The sequence below is a fragment of the Scardinius erythrophthalmus genome (assembly GCF_964197995.2).
Source record: "Scardinius erythrophthalmus genome assembly, chromosome: 7".
Classification (NCBI taxonomy): domain Eukaryota; kingdom Metazoa; phylum Chordata; class Actinopteri; order Cypriniformes; family Leuciscidae; genus Scardinius; species Scardinius erythrophthalmus.
This window is the reverse complement of record NC_138227.1, coordinates 24,938,893-24,952,826: the sequence shown is the minus strand read 5'-3', so window position 1 is coordinate 24,952,826 and position 13,934 is coordinate 24,938,893. Positions and strand designations below refer to the sequence as shown.

At 37.2% G+C, this 13,934-nt stretch overlaps 1 protein-coding gene across 4 annotated transcripts in view; it reads left to right on the top strand.

The window, feature by feature from the left end:
* The window catches only part of pds5b (PDS5 cohesin associated factor B), a 55,636-nt gene that overhangs the window by 24,622 nt on the left and 17,080 nt on the right, over window positions 1–13,934 (top strand). For all 4 annotated transcript variants that reach the window (XM_081371260.1, XM_081371261.1, XM_081371262.1 and 1 more), the window contains 9 exons: window positions 344–430; window positions 523–620; window positions 4,730–4,856; window positions 6,403–6,483; window positions 7,444–7,584; window positions 9,055–9,170; window positions 9,283–9,377; window positions 9,915–10,060; window positions 11,456–11,607. In XM_081371260.1, coding sequence (XP_081227386.1) covers window positions 344–430; window positions 523–620; window positions 4,730–4,856; window positions 6,403–6,483; window positions 7,444–7,584; window positions 9,055–9,170; window positions 9,283–9,377; window positions 9,915–10,060; window positions 11,456–11,607 — 1,043 coding nt within the window. The remainder of the gene's footprint in view (window positions 1–343; window positions 431–522; window positions 621–4,729; window positions 4,857–6,402; window positions 6,484–7,443; window positions 7,585–9,054; window positions 9,171–9,282; window positions 9,378–9,914; window positions 10,061–11,455; window positions 11,608–13,934) is intronic.

Sequence of the window (13,934 nt, the reverse complement as noted above, 5' to 3'; positions counted from 1 at the left end):
TTAATTTCCCTCCATGGTGGCTGCCATGGTGAGATCACATGACAAGTCTAATACTCTTAAGTCTTTTATGGCCCCATTAAGTACAATTTTGTGATTTCTGGTTTATTTTGGGAAAGAACTGTTAGATTGTAATTTGGCATACATTAAAAATACATGGAAATTTTGAGGGTGATATTTATGTGTGTGCATGTGTCTTTTTCTTCACCTTAAACAAAAGACAGCAAGGGATCGAGTTGTTCTGCAGAAAATACTAAAATAACACTGCGGTCTCTCATGCATTGTGAAGTCTTGCCTTTGCAGGTGCTTAAAATATTAAAACTCTCTGCTCTTCTTTTCCACTCAGGATATTTTCATGTTCATAACTCGACAGCTGAAAGGGTTGGAGGACACCAAGAGTGCCCAGTTTAATCGATATTTTTATCTTCTGGAGGTATGGCACCCAATTAATGTACTCTGAAGCAAGGTCTTACAATGGTTTTTCAACCAGTATCTGACCTCGTCTTTCCCCCTCTGGCTCTCTAGAACATCGCTTGGGTGAAGTCCTACAACATCTGCTTTGAATTGGAGGACAGTAATGAGATCTTTACTCAGCTCTACAGAACACTGTTTCAAGTGATCAAGTGAGTCTGTTGTTCACGTCTAACCATTGAAGCATTCAGTATAGTAAGAAAATTATATCTTAGTATTTTGTCATTTTCTTTGGTGTGTATGTATATGTATGTATATGTATACACATATACACTAGGGCTGTCACTTTTTATTCGATATTCGAATATGCATTCGAACATGATGTGAAATATCCGTAATCGAACTATAAATAAACTATTCGGTTTTTAAAGTGCCATGGGTAGCGCATTTTTTACAGTCTATGATTAGACCGTTTGTTTTTTATTTTATTGTTTGCCATCTCATCCAGTAGCGGGTGCTCTAAACGTATTGTAGAGTAGGCCCATGACCAAATCAAGCGAATAATAGCCAAAAGCCACCCTGTTTTGAAAATGGAAGATAACGCCCAGAACGGCCAGCCTGAGCGGACAATTCTACCCCAACTCATCTAAAAAGTAGTGTCTGGAAATATTTTGGGTTCTACACCGTAAATGGTAAAGTACCGTATTTTCCGGATTATATATCAAAATTAATTCATACTGACTGACATGAACCAAGAGACACATTACCGTCTACAGCCACGAGAGTATATTCTGCTCCTGTAGCCTACCCCTAAAAAAATTAACTGAAAACAACTGAAAAACTGTTAACATTAAGCTAAAGACAACTGAGAAAGCCTGAACACAAACAAAATGCCCCCAAAAAGAAAAAAAAATCTCCATGTTTTCGGTGCTGATGCGGTGGTGACGCGTTCATGTAACATGTGAGGGTGGCGCTGCCAATAACACACCTAAAAAGCTGTCACAAAGAACCAGCAAAAGTAATGACTATGAATATGTAAAATATAGCAAGGAAACATGTTAATTTTTTACTAATAAACAAGTGTTTTCTGTGTCAGTGTCGGCTGCAAAGATGAAGTTGAAGATGCTGACTCGCGATCTTTGCAGTAGTGAACGCGCCAGAGAGAAATGCACATTTCATACGGATGGCATAAGCAGAGAAAAGTCTGTTTTCTTTCGTTTTGAATTGTTCTGTTTAAAAGTAGACATTTCAAGCTTTCTATATATGTCTCAGGTCTGTGAGGCAAGTAGGCTACCGTATACGCTGAGTTTCGGCTCATTTATGAGACGAGCTCCAGGTTCACGTGCCGGTGCCTCCGTGTCGTGATTATCTATTTTCTACTATATTTACTTCTTATTTATTAAATCCAGGCAAGTGGTTGATGAAACAATGATTAAAATTAAGATACAATTAATACAAAATGAAATTTAAATTTAAAGACAGGCTTTGTGCTTTCTGTTTGAGGTCTCTGAAAGTTTTAAAGCAGTCTTTTAGTGCCGCTTTCAGAGCGCTCATGTCCGTAACGGAGAACTGTCCTGTCCATAACATTGTTTTTTTTGTGTGAAATAAATTTCTAAATAAATGTGACTTATAGTCCAGTGCGACTTATATGTTTTTTTCCTCCTCATGACGCATTTTTTGACTGATGCTACTTATAGTCCGGAAAATACGGTAACCGTTAAAGATAAGGTAGTTTGCCGAATTTGCAAAAAAAAAAAAAAAAACGGTTTACTTGCGCATCCTCAACATCCAATCTTCGCGCTCACCTGTCAAGTTACCATCCAAATGAGGCAGCGGAGTCAGAGACACAGCAGACGGCCAGGCGTCCAACATCGTATGACTGCATACTTTCCTGCTTAACCGGTCAGCACCTTTTTTTCCATGTAACGTTAGCCTAATTTTGTGATTGGCTATGCATAGTGCATATTGGCACTACATATAGATTAAGTTGATAACCTGCTGTTTCAAACATTAAGTCAAAAATTATTTTTCAGACAGACTATGGCTTGAATCCTGTTTATGACTGTCAGACTGCTAATAAATTTGTGATTGAATCTCCGTTACGGTGATTTTTTTTTCATGGGAGGCTCGTAGATATTCGATTATATTCGGATACATTGCTTGATATTTAATACCCATTCGAATTAGATTTTTCTCAAAAGTGACAGCCCTAATATACACATACATGCTGAACAATTGTGCATCTCCGAGTAACACACAGCAGTGTTTAAATTCTGAATGAATCCACGTTTTGAAGAATTGGGTGAACCAATGATTTAATGACCCATTTATAAAGAGAGCCATCTACTTTGTTCCTGAATGAATCAGCTGTTTGAACTAATCGAATGAATGACTCAGTGGGTGCGTCCGAAAACGTAGGCAGCTGACTTGTTGCCTCACTGCCTTATCAGGCAATAACTTTGTAGGCAGCGCACAAAGGTACCTCACGAAACCGAAGACTTTAGATGTACAAAAGTGAGTACAGTGAATGGGAGAAAGTGCACCACCCAATGCGGGGTAAGTCCCGCCTTCTAAAAAAAGAGCCAGTCACCAATTGGGAAAATAGGGCTGGGCGATAAATGATTTCATATAGAGAATGTGATAAAATAAGCTCTGGATATTTTTACACGATTTTACACGGATTCATCTAATAGCCTATCACACAGCAGAAATAAATGCAACAACAGCCATTCAGTTCATGTCGCTAATAAGTGATTTCTGCATGTCTCTGTGTGAATGAATGGTGCTTGATACAAAAACTCACACACACATGTAACTCTCACAGTGCTTTCAGCGTCTGCTGTCTCAATATATGAGGACATGAACATATGAACTTCATCTCCAGAGCTGCTTTGAGTCACTTCATAAGCTTTTCACCGTTTCATTTGAGAAAAACTACCGTCAAATACGCACTGAAAGTGAAACTAAAACTGAAAGATCTTCATGACAAACCATCAAAATAAAATTTTAGTTTAATTTATAAATTATAACAGAAATATATCACTACTGTATACTAAAATTAACTTCTCGAAGTAATAATATTATTATTTCTAAGCAACCCAGATATTTTTTCATCCATGTTTTAAATTTATACAGCATCTGATTTGACACAATTTTTTTTATTGCATTTTAAAAGCTTGATTAAATTGTTAAAGTTTTTTTTAAATTTGTATTAAATCATAAAACACAGAATCCTCAAAAAAATTTAATGGAAAACAGAATTTAGGCGTTTCAAAGCTGGCCACCGAGTGAAATGACTTGTAAACATTTAATTTCTACAGTAGTAATTTATCGCTAGAAATGACATCAAGAGTGGACAACGTGGGTCATAAATGTGCATTTACACAAACTGACCTCCAACTGCAACTTTCAGACGCCATCTTTAATTTTTAGCTGAACTGTCACAGAATGGAAAGCACAGGATTGTGGGATATCAAAGGCAGCGAAAGCGAAGGATATATTTATCTAAAAATCATGGTCTGTTTGATACTTTTCACATTTAACACAACAATGACTTTAAATTATCATCTGGGGTAACATTAAGGGTGAATATTACATAAAATGAAAATAAATAATTTTTATGTTTCTTTTAACTTTGAAAATGCAAATTTTTTAAATTTCATTTAACTATGAAAATGCATATAGTCATATGAACAAACACACTTACCAACATTTTTTTACCAAGAACATTAAGATATTTTAGACTTCTGGGAAAGTTTTTGATGTTTTGAGTGATATTTGCTAATTTTATATTTTTTATAATTACATGACCCAGTAGTTTTTGTAATCCTGTAATAGTGCTGCCATTTGGTTAGAGAGTGCAACGTTGAATCTTTCAATAACAACTGTCATAATTCAGTAAAGCACCTCCTTATTTTGCTGTTTTCTGTTTGAGATGCAAATGTGAAGCTGCAGCCTATTTGTTATGTCCTAATGAACTGTCAGCCTCCTGCTCGGCGATATTATTTCCCTGCATTCGGTCAGATGACAATGATGCGTGCTAATCCCAGGTGGAAACCCTTCATTGCATGTGCACTATAAAGGCTGCATATGGGGCGATTCATCTCAGCCACTGATGTTCACTCAGTTGGAAATGTCCTCTATGAGCGGGACACTGCAGTGCTCTGCCCTCATGTGTAAATGTAAAAACCTAGATGTGTTTCTGTTTTCTCTGCCCCATTGCGCTTGCTTCCCATCTTGCGCTTCTTCACTTTGATTGCCTGGTGCACCTGATTTTAGGTCAGTTCTTGATTTTTATCATGATTTATTTATTTGTTTTTAGCAATGGACACAACCAGAAAGTCCACATGCATATGGTGGATCTCATGAGCTCAATTGTCTGCGAGGGCGACTCTGTCTCGCAGGAACTCCTGGATACTGTTCTGGTTAACCTGGTCCCAGCACACAAGGTACAAGAGAACAAATAAACTTGATTCTCATTTAAAAAAAAAGACACACACACACGTTCTTGTACATCTATCTTTATGAGGACATTCATTGACACAATGCAATCTGTAGCTGCTTACCCTAAACTTACCCACCACAACTAAGTGCCTAACCCAAACCCTGACCCTAAACCTACCCTTAACCTAATTATAACCTTATCCCTAAAACCAAGTCTTGACCCTCAAACAGGCCTTTAAAGGGGTCTCAGAAAGTGAGGACCGGCCAAAATACTCCTCACTTTATTCTCTTTGTCCTCACTCCAATGGTCTAAAACTCAAACTGGTCTTCACAAAGATAGTTGTACAAGTACACACACACACACACACGTACACACACACACACACACACACACACACACACACACACACACACACACACACACACACACACACACACACACACACACACACACACACACACACACACACACACACACACACACACACACGTGTATAGATATATGTGTGTGTGGCCTATAATTGCATGTCTATAATACTGTATTAATGTGTTTACATAATTTGTTCATGCATTGCAAAGCCATTTAAAATGTCATTACTTATGAACAGTCATGTACTTTACGTTACATTTTAATTTTACATAATGAATTTTAATGTGGATAATACAATGAAGCTTTTAGCAGAACTTTAGCTTCTTGGGTTTAGTTTTGTTTGAAGTAAACTTAGGCCGTGTGTCCACCAAAGCGTTTTTAGCCAGCTGAAACCGCTAGACGCTCTGCTGAAAACGCCTAGCTGTGGGCGCTTGAGAGCGTTTTTTTGTTTTTTTTTTTCAGTTCAAACGCTTCGTTGCTATGATACAGAATATCCGCAGCACAGTTTACTTTTACGCAGATAATTTGTTTCATACTAAAAATGTATTTTTTTTATCCATTTTGTTCGGTTAGCTCTGGTGGTTGATGTCGATACAGAAAGAATGTTGTGACAGTTGGTCGGTGTGGTATTTGTCCCGCCCCTCCTCCACTGTTATTGGACGGTTGGGTAAAAAGTGACAGTGATGAGCGCTGTGTTTTACCCAAAGTTGAACATTCTTCAACTCTCGGCGACCTGTAAAAAACGCAGAGCGCTTCAGCGTGAAAAAAACGCTCAGCGTTTTGTTACGCTCATGGCGTTTTAAAAACGCGGCGCTCCCATTGAAAACAATTGAAAAAACACGCCAGCCGCGTGAAAAAAACGCTTTGGTGGACATTTTTATACCATGTTGGTATTTGTTTTAACTATCTTTAATTTTATAATGATATTTACGTAAAGAAAATAAGGCTTATTAAATAATTTCCATGTCAATTAGCACACTTTACCCCTAAATGATTATTTTCAATGTTGATTTGATTATCTTCAAGTTATTTTACAGTAATTTTGAAATGTATTTTTAATTTATTAATATTTTTTTATTTATTTAATGTTATTTAAAATAAGACCAGGACATGTCCTTGACAGGTTTCATGAGATTCACACACATACCTTAATTATTAATTTCCTCCATCTTGTCTTGCAGAATCTCAACAAGCAAGCGTACGATCTGGCCAAAGCCTTGCTGAAGAGAACCGCTCAGGCCATAGAGCCATACATTACCAACGTGAGTAAACGTGATTTATAAATAGTTAACTTTGCATAAAACATACACCCTATCTCTTGTCGGCTGTGCCAAAATCATGCTGACTTACAAGGGTGCGAGTAAGTTCTTCTCGTTTATTTAAATCGTGAATAATCCCTAATGAACTTCCATGTTGAGGCTTGCAACATTAACCAAGTGTTGAGCTTAAACACATTTATCAGTAACACCCGCAGGAGCATGCAGCGCTCTTATGCTGTGAACCTTATTCCCTGCAGTGCTCATTAAAAGTGCCAGAGATAGTGCGGAGGTCCTTACCAGAGGAGAATCCTTCTCAATAACTCTAATAGATCAGAAAGGCCTAATTTTCTTTCTATTTCATACATCTGCGCTCTGTTGGAGACAGCCCCTCCAGCCCAAAGATGAAGCCACTTACTTTTTTGTTTTGATCTAACGGCGCTGATCCACTTGTCCGACACGACTGTCGCGTGGTGTCGCGACGCCTCCCCACATTGGTACGTTGATGGGCGTTTACCGCTATGGGCGTGGTTTTGACCGAGTGGGAAATGTAGCGTATCAGAACAGAGGACCTGCAAGAGACTTCCCTCCGTCTCCATATGCTCTACTTCTATTGGATAGACGCGCCGCGTTTGACGGACTTCATTTGCATAAAGATGGGCATCGGCCAGCTTTTTGACGCGCAGCACTTTTTCAAATGAAGCGCCGCCTTCCCGGAATGCTTTGCGGGTGCGACAAAGTCGCGTGACGTCACCCATAGGAATATAGTGGAGCGCGGCGCGACAGAAGTGTCCCACGGACAAGTGGATCAGCGCCGTAATACCAGCTTCCTCAAACTAATCTCTAATCAACAGCATGTGAAGAGCTGCTGCCAGACGGATATGCAGTGAGTTTTAAAGGGTTCTCCAATGCAGCATGGTAGACTTTGATGGATGCGAGTGTGTGATGTGCAGTTTGGTGTCTCAGTTCTTTAACCAGGTGCTGATGCTGGGGAAGACTTCAGTCAGTGATCTGTCAGAACATGTCTTTGACCTAATCCTGGAGCTCTACAACATTGACAGCCATCTACTGCTGTCCGTCCTGCCACAGCTGGAGTTCAAGCTTAAGGTAAGATGGCTTTTTAACGATACATGGCATTATGCTGTTTTTGGGGATCTCCGATAAAACTGTCTGTCTGTGCCTTGAGGTCTTTTTGCTTGTGTGTAATTGTTAGACTGATATTTGGCCATTTTGAGTTTTTCAAAAGATCTATTTCTCTGTTCCAAAATCTAACAACAGTCATTATGAATGTATAATTCCTGTTTTCTGTTTCCAAAATATTTTAGCGAAATAGTGTGCAGAGAAAAGTGTTTTTTTCCCCCATTTTTGGTTTTCATTCATTATTATTATTAATTTACTTATTGATAAAATTATTATACATTATATCAGCCAGTGGCACCTTTGATTTCTTGATACTGGCATTAGCTATTTGAAAATAACTTTTTCGGGCTCAGTGTGTGTGGTTTTATTTAGATGATAGGGGTCTAATGGTAAACAGAAAATAAATCACGTTTCGGAACTTACCTTGGTTTTGGGGTCATGTGCGATATGAGTTCGGCTTATTAGTTAGGGTAGGATTAAGGGATGTAGAATATGGACATGCAGAATAAGGCATTTATTTTAGTAGTAGTAGTAATATTACATTTCTTACATGCATTATATCAGCCATTGGCCCTCGATATTTGAAACCATATTATTGGGTATTATTTATTGAAGGTCTTGTTAGATTAGGACAAAGTTGAACTACTAAATCTTCCTTTCCCCTTCTAATGTCAGGCTGCTTATTGGTCTAGTTTTGGATGGCTACTTCTAAGAAAGCATGGTAGCCCTGTAATTGAGCCTTTAGGACATCTTTGATAGCTCATGATTAACATCTCACAACACCACGGAAGCTTGTTTACAACTTTTCTTGTGGCCTGTGGGGGTCAAAAACCTTGTGTGTATTAACTGTGGTCAGAACCTGATGACATATGGAGAAGTGTTTAAATGACCAAATAAATTCTGCCTTCTGTGGCTTACCTGAGAATAAATGTGTTATTCTCACAAATGGAAAATTCAGCTCAGTTGTTTGTGAGTTAACTGGAAGTTAATAGAAACTTTTAAGCAATAAAACCCACATCTAATATGGACTTGACGTTCCCGAGCGAAAATATGCTGACATGCTGCGTGAACATGATTACACTTCAGCCAAGTCAATGATCCTTTCTTTCATTTTCTTTCACATGAGATTTAATCCAGCATGGCCTGAAAGCACAGCATTTTTCAAAAACTAGCGAAGGCGATTACTTTCTGTTGTGTTGGTCATGTTATTAAACTTGTACACACTTACAAAAGCAGGTTGAGTTTGTGATTAGCGTATGAATGAATGCTATCGGTCTGTTAGGGACTTGTTGTTCAACGTACCGTATTTGACGTCATGCCTTTATTCTTTTGTTTTGATGCAAAGCACAATGATGACAAGGCTAAATGGGTTCATTCATTGTAATTAATGGGTTTCTGCAGTTATATCACCAGGAAATCCTCATGTCTGTTTTGTAGAGCAATGATAATGATGAACGCCTGCAAGTTGTGAAGCTCCTGGCTAAGATGTTTGGTGCGAAAGATTCAGAGCTCGCTTCACAGAACAAACCTCTTTGGCAGTGCTACCTTGGGAGGTACAGCTCACGCACCACACATCCAATTACCTGCTGCTTTCTCTACACAAACTGATAAACATTTCAACAGCAAGACGAAGCTGAACGATTTTGACCATCTATGTTTCCTTAGGTTTAATGATATCCACGTCCCTGTTCGACTGGAATGTGTGAAGTTTGCCAGCCATTGCTTGATGAACCATCCAGACCTGGCAAAAGATCTTACTGGTACAAACTGTTCCCGTACTAACTTTCACAACCCTCTTATTTCACGAATGAGCATTAAGGTCAACACGAAACCGAAATGGAACTTTAATTCATATTTATATTAAAATATAATGATAAAAAAAAAAATAATCCATCCACTGCAAACATTTAACAATATATTGAATATCTATCTTTTAATATATTGAATGCATCACACAATGTTTTGTAATGTTTTTTTAAATATATATATATATATATATATATATATATATATATATATATATATATATATATATATATATATATATATATATATATATATATATATATATATATATATATATATATATATAAAAATAAAAATAATAATATATATATATATATATATATATATATATATATATATTTTTTTTTTTTTTTTTTTCTTTATTTTTTTTTTATAAATGTATGTATGTTTGTGTATATTTGTTAATTTATTTAAAATTTTCAGTTAAATTTGCAAAGAAAATTATGTGAATGCACAAACCAAAATTGTGCATGTAATTATTTCTTCTGCAGAGTATTTGAAAGTAAGGTCACATGACCCGGAGGAGGCAATTCGACACGACGTCATTGTGTCCATTGTGACTGCCTCCAAAAAGGACCTTGCTCTTGTCAACGATCACCTGCTGAACTTTGTGAAGGAGAGGACTCTAGATAAACGGGTAAGCGCCACGCTCTCTTTGTGCATGTTTGTTTGCTGTCTCCTAAACAGTCTTTATTAGTGCTGAGGTCATTTTATTTCATGCATAATATCTGAGGGCCTTTTCTCCCATTAGTACCTCAAACGAACCAGAGACTTTGACATCTTCGCATTCAGGGCAGAGTCGAGCTGGAATACATTAGCTTCTTGTTTCTTTCCAGACACACTCCATTTCTTCTCCCTATAATTTAATCAGCAGTCTCCTTTAGCCACCCGAGCTGGAGGGGACGGAATGATATAAATTGGACTATAACCATTTCTCAGCCTTTTCAAAATGCTTTCAGGGAGAAATTTAATCGAAGAGCCCCCTGTGTTCCTGGACAAATGACACCGCAGTAGTCAAGGCGTATTTCCATCTCATCCTATTACACCTTGTTTGCTTCTGTAGCTTGCCATACATAAGCTGTGGCTTTATATGCAGGAATGGTTATATCGGGCTATTTAGATTCAGCTGTAGCTAAATGGATGTTTTTATGACCTTAAAAGCAGTCATTTCTCTGACATGTTCATGCTGAGGCAAAATGTGACTACAGGCTAGATTAAATATGATTTCTTTCTTATTGTATTCATTTTTACTGTTTTACTGTAGACATGTTCCAAAATGTTGTGAGCTGCCCAGCAAGACAACATTTTTAATCATAATTGGCTATAGATTCTTTTATGAATTCCAGATGGTTCGAAAGTTTGGGGTCAGTAAATGTTTTGATGATGATGATAACAATGTTTTTTGAGCACCATATCAGAATGATTTCTGAATGGTCATGTGACACTGAATAATGAGTAATGATTTAGAAAATTCAGCTTTGCCATCACAGGAACACATTACATTTAAAAAAAAAACATTAAAATAGAAATTACTTAATTTTAATACTAATAGTTCACAATAATACTGTTTTATTGTATTTTTGATCAAATAAATGCAGCCTTGGTGAGTATAAGAGACTTGTTTTAAAAATTATATATATATTTTTACACTTTTTTTTTTTTTTTACTATTTTATTCACTACTGAAAAGTTTTTTATATTGTATTGTTATGGCTCATTTGATTACATCACTTGCAGTGCGTTACTGGGTGAGTAGTTCATTCTCTTATAAAAGTTAAGTACACGGTCTACTGATAATGAAACTTTGTGCGTCAGATAAAATGTAAAGTTTTTTTTTTATGTAATATTTTTTTAATGCATAAAAAAAAAAAATCAACAAAACAAAAACATCTTGTCCCTGTAAAATATGTTTTCTGACTTAAATGGGCTGCTGACCAAGGTGTTTTTATTGCTGCTGGCTCTAGGGTATGATTTTTACACGGGAGTAGAATAATCTCATTGAGTAGAGTTTCTTGTTGTGTGTTATCTTGCAGTGGCGGGTCCGTAAGGAGGCTATGATGGGCCTGGCTCAGATCTATAAGAAGTACGCATTACAGGCAGAGGCCGGCAAAGAGGCAGCCAAGCAGATCTCCTGGATCAAAGACAAACTGCTCCATATTTACTACCAGAACAGCATCGACGACCGGTGAGTAAAGATTAGCAGGTCTCTCTAAACTGTGAGTTTTAGCATAACATATTTAAATGTGCTTCGGAACCTGAAATTACGCTTGAACTTTTTTTTCTTAGAAAGTTTGTGTAGGACCAAAACATTGACACATTTTTCTGAAGTTGCAGTTTCAAAAATGCTGCTTTTTCGGTGTTGGTTTTAGATGCTATTGAAAAAGAGTGCTGGTTTCTGACAGGCTTTGAATGTGCCATGAAGTTTGTAAGATATATATATATGGATGTCACAGTGAGGAAATATAAACTTGCGAGTTGCGACAACACAACACTGGAATTACCGATAACATCGGGGGAGGGGGTGTTTTGAATGCGCACTTTTCACTTTCGCTATTGAATTTGCGATCACGCGTACTCTGTGTATAGGGAGCGGCGGTTCTACTGACCACACATTTTACAAGATATTAGTCAGACACTCAGGATATGTTGCACACCAAATCCTCCGCCATTGTCCTGTCAGTCATCTCTCCTTACTCTCGTCACATAAGTGAAATCTGACTCTGCAGTTCGTACTGTATGAAGCAGACCAGGCGCTTTCAGTTTAAAATTGTAGTGTCTGATATACAACTGAACTAAATGGTTTTTATTTCTATAAAAAAGCAAAAAGACAGTGGGGGCGGTGCCACATTGGCCAAGTAATGTAATCGTGTATGGCCGACCACCTTGTAACACTGGTAATACCGACTACCGCAGCAAGTCTACAGTAAGAGCTTGTTATAAAGCTGGATCTCCTGTATGAAGGAGCTCTGCTGGGTAATTGAACTTTATAAGATAATTTGCAAGTTGTTGGAATTTAAGGACCAGTGGTGGACAGAGGATTTGAGATGGTGCAGTTTACAGAGAAACCTCTTTGACCGTACTGATGCCGTGGCACGTCCTCGACATTAAATATCCAGTCATGTTTTTAAGGCTTGAGGCAACTTTTAGATTCATTGACAGCCAGTGGGCATGTTTCTCAAATGAGAACATAGAAAAATGACCTCTGAGAGTCTGTGTGCTTTGGCTTAAAACAAGAGGACTGTGAAAATCCTCAGCTTGAACCTGTGTTGAGTGATTCTGCAGAGCTGAAGTCAAGGCCAGTCATAAAGAAAGAATAGTGATGTCACCAGACAGACGCTTGCTAACACAGATTCAGTAACGCATTGCTTGGTGCCTGTTTATATAATGCATTATAAAGCTGTTATATTGCACATTGTGGGCTATGTGAATATTTTACACATTTTAATGCATTGTCTTTTTTATAAAGGGTTTTAATTATAGTTGGTAAAGTTGTTACAGCAGTTAAATTATTAGATTTTTAATTTGCAGTGATGGCTAAAAATTATACAGATAATATTACTATGGTGGCTATATTCATAAACTCTTTTGCTGAAAAATAAGGGCATATTGATTTTATTTCCATACCATTCAAAATAATTGTTCAAAGAGATTTGAAAATCATACTTGAAAACTTGAGGCAAACTTGATCTAGGTTAACCAGCTACTTATCTATATCTTGAAGATGTGGCGTTGGTAAGATTTTTGCAATGTTTTTGAGAAGTCTCTTGTGCTCACCAAAGCTACATTTATTTAATAGAAAAATACAGTCCAGTAATGTTGTCAGTATCACTCGATCCTTCAGAAATCATTCTAATATGCTGATTTGGTGCTGTAGGAAACTCAAAGCGAAGACCAGGAGACTTGGTTGAATTTTCAGCAGGATTCTTTATTTAGAAGACGAGCTGTCGGTAGCTGCAGTCATCAAGTCTAACTAAGGCAGTGTACATTGTAGTTTATATAGATTGTAGGAGGCAGTGCTTAGAAATGGAGACAAAGCACCAGACTGACGACCTTAAATGCTAAATTCAAGGTACTTTACCTTAGTTTTTCATGTTATGTTATGTAAGGACAAAATCAGCAGATGTTAAACAGATTCTTAAATTTGTAATCCCACAGTGCTCAAGAAACATTATTATTATGAGTGTTGAAAACAGTTATGCTGCTTGCTTAATATTTTGTTAACGTGTGAACAAAATATTATGCAAGCAGCACAACTGTTTTCAAAACTCATCCAGTTTAGGATCCAATTCTCACTAACTATTAACTACAACCTTTTGCCTCAAACTCCTAATTACTGCTTATGAATAGCTAGTAAAGTAGTTGTTAAGTTTAGGTATTGGGTAGGATTAAGGGATGTAGAATAAGGTCATGCAGAATAAGGCATTAATATGTGCTTTATATGTACTAATAAACAGCCAATATCCTAGTAATATGCATGTTAATAACCACCTAGTTAATGGTGAGAATTGGACC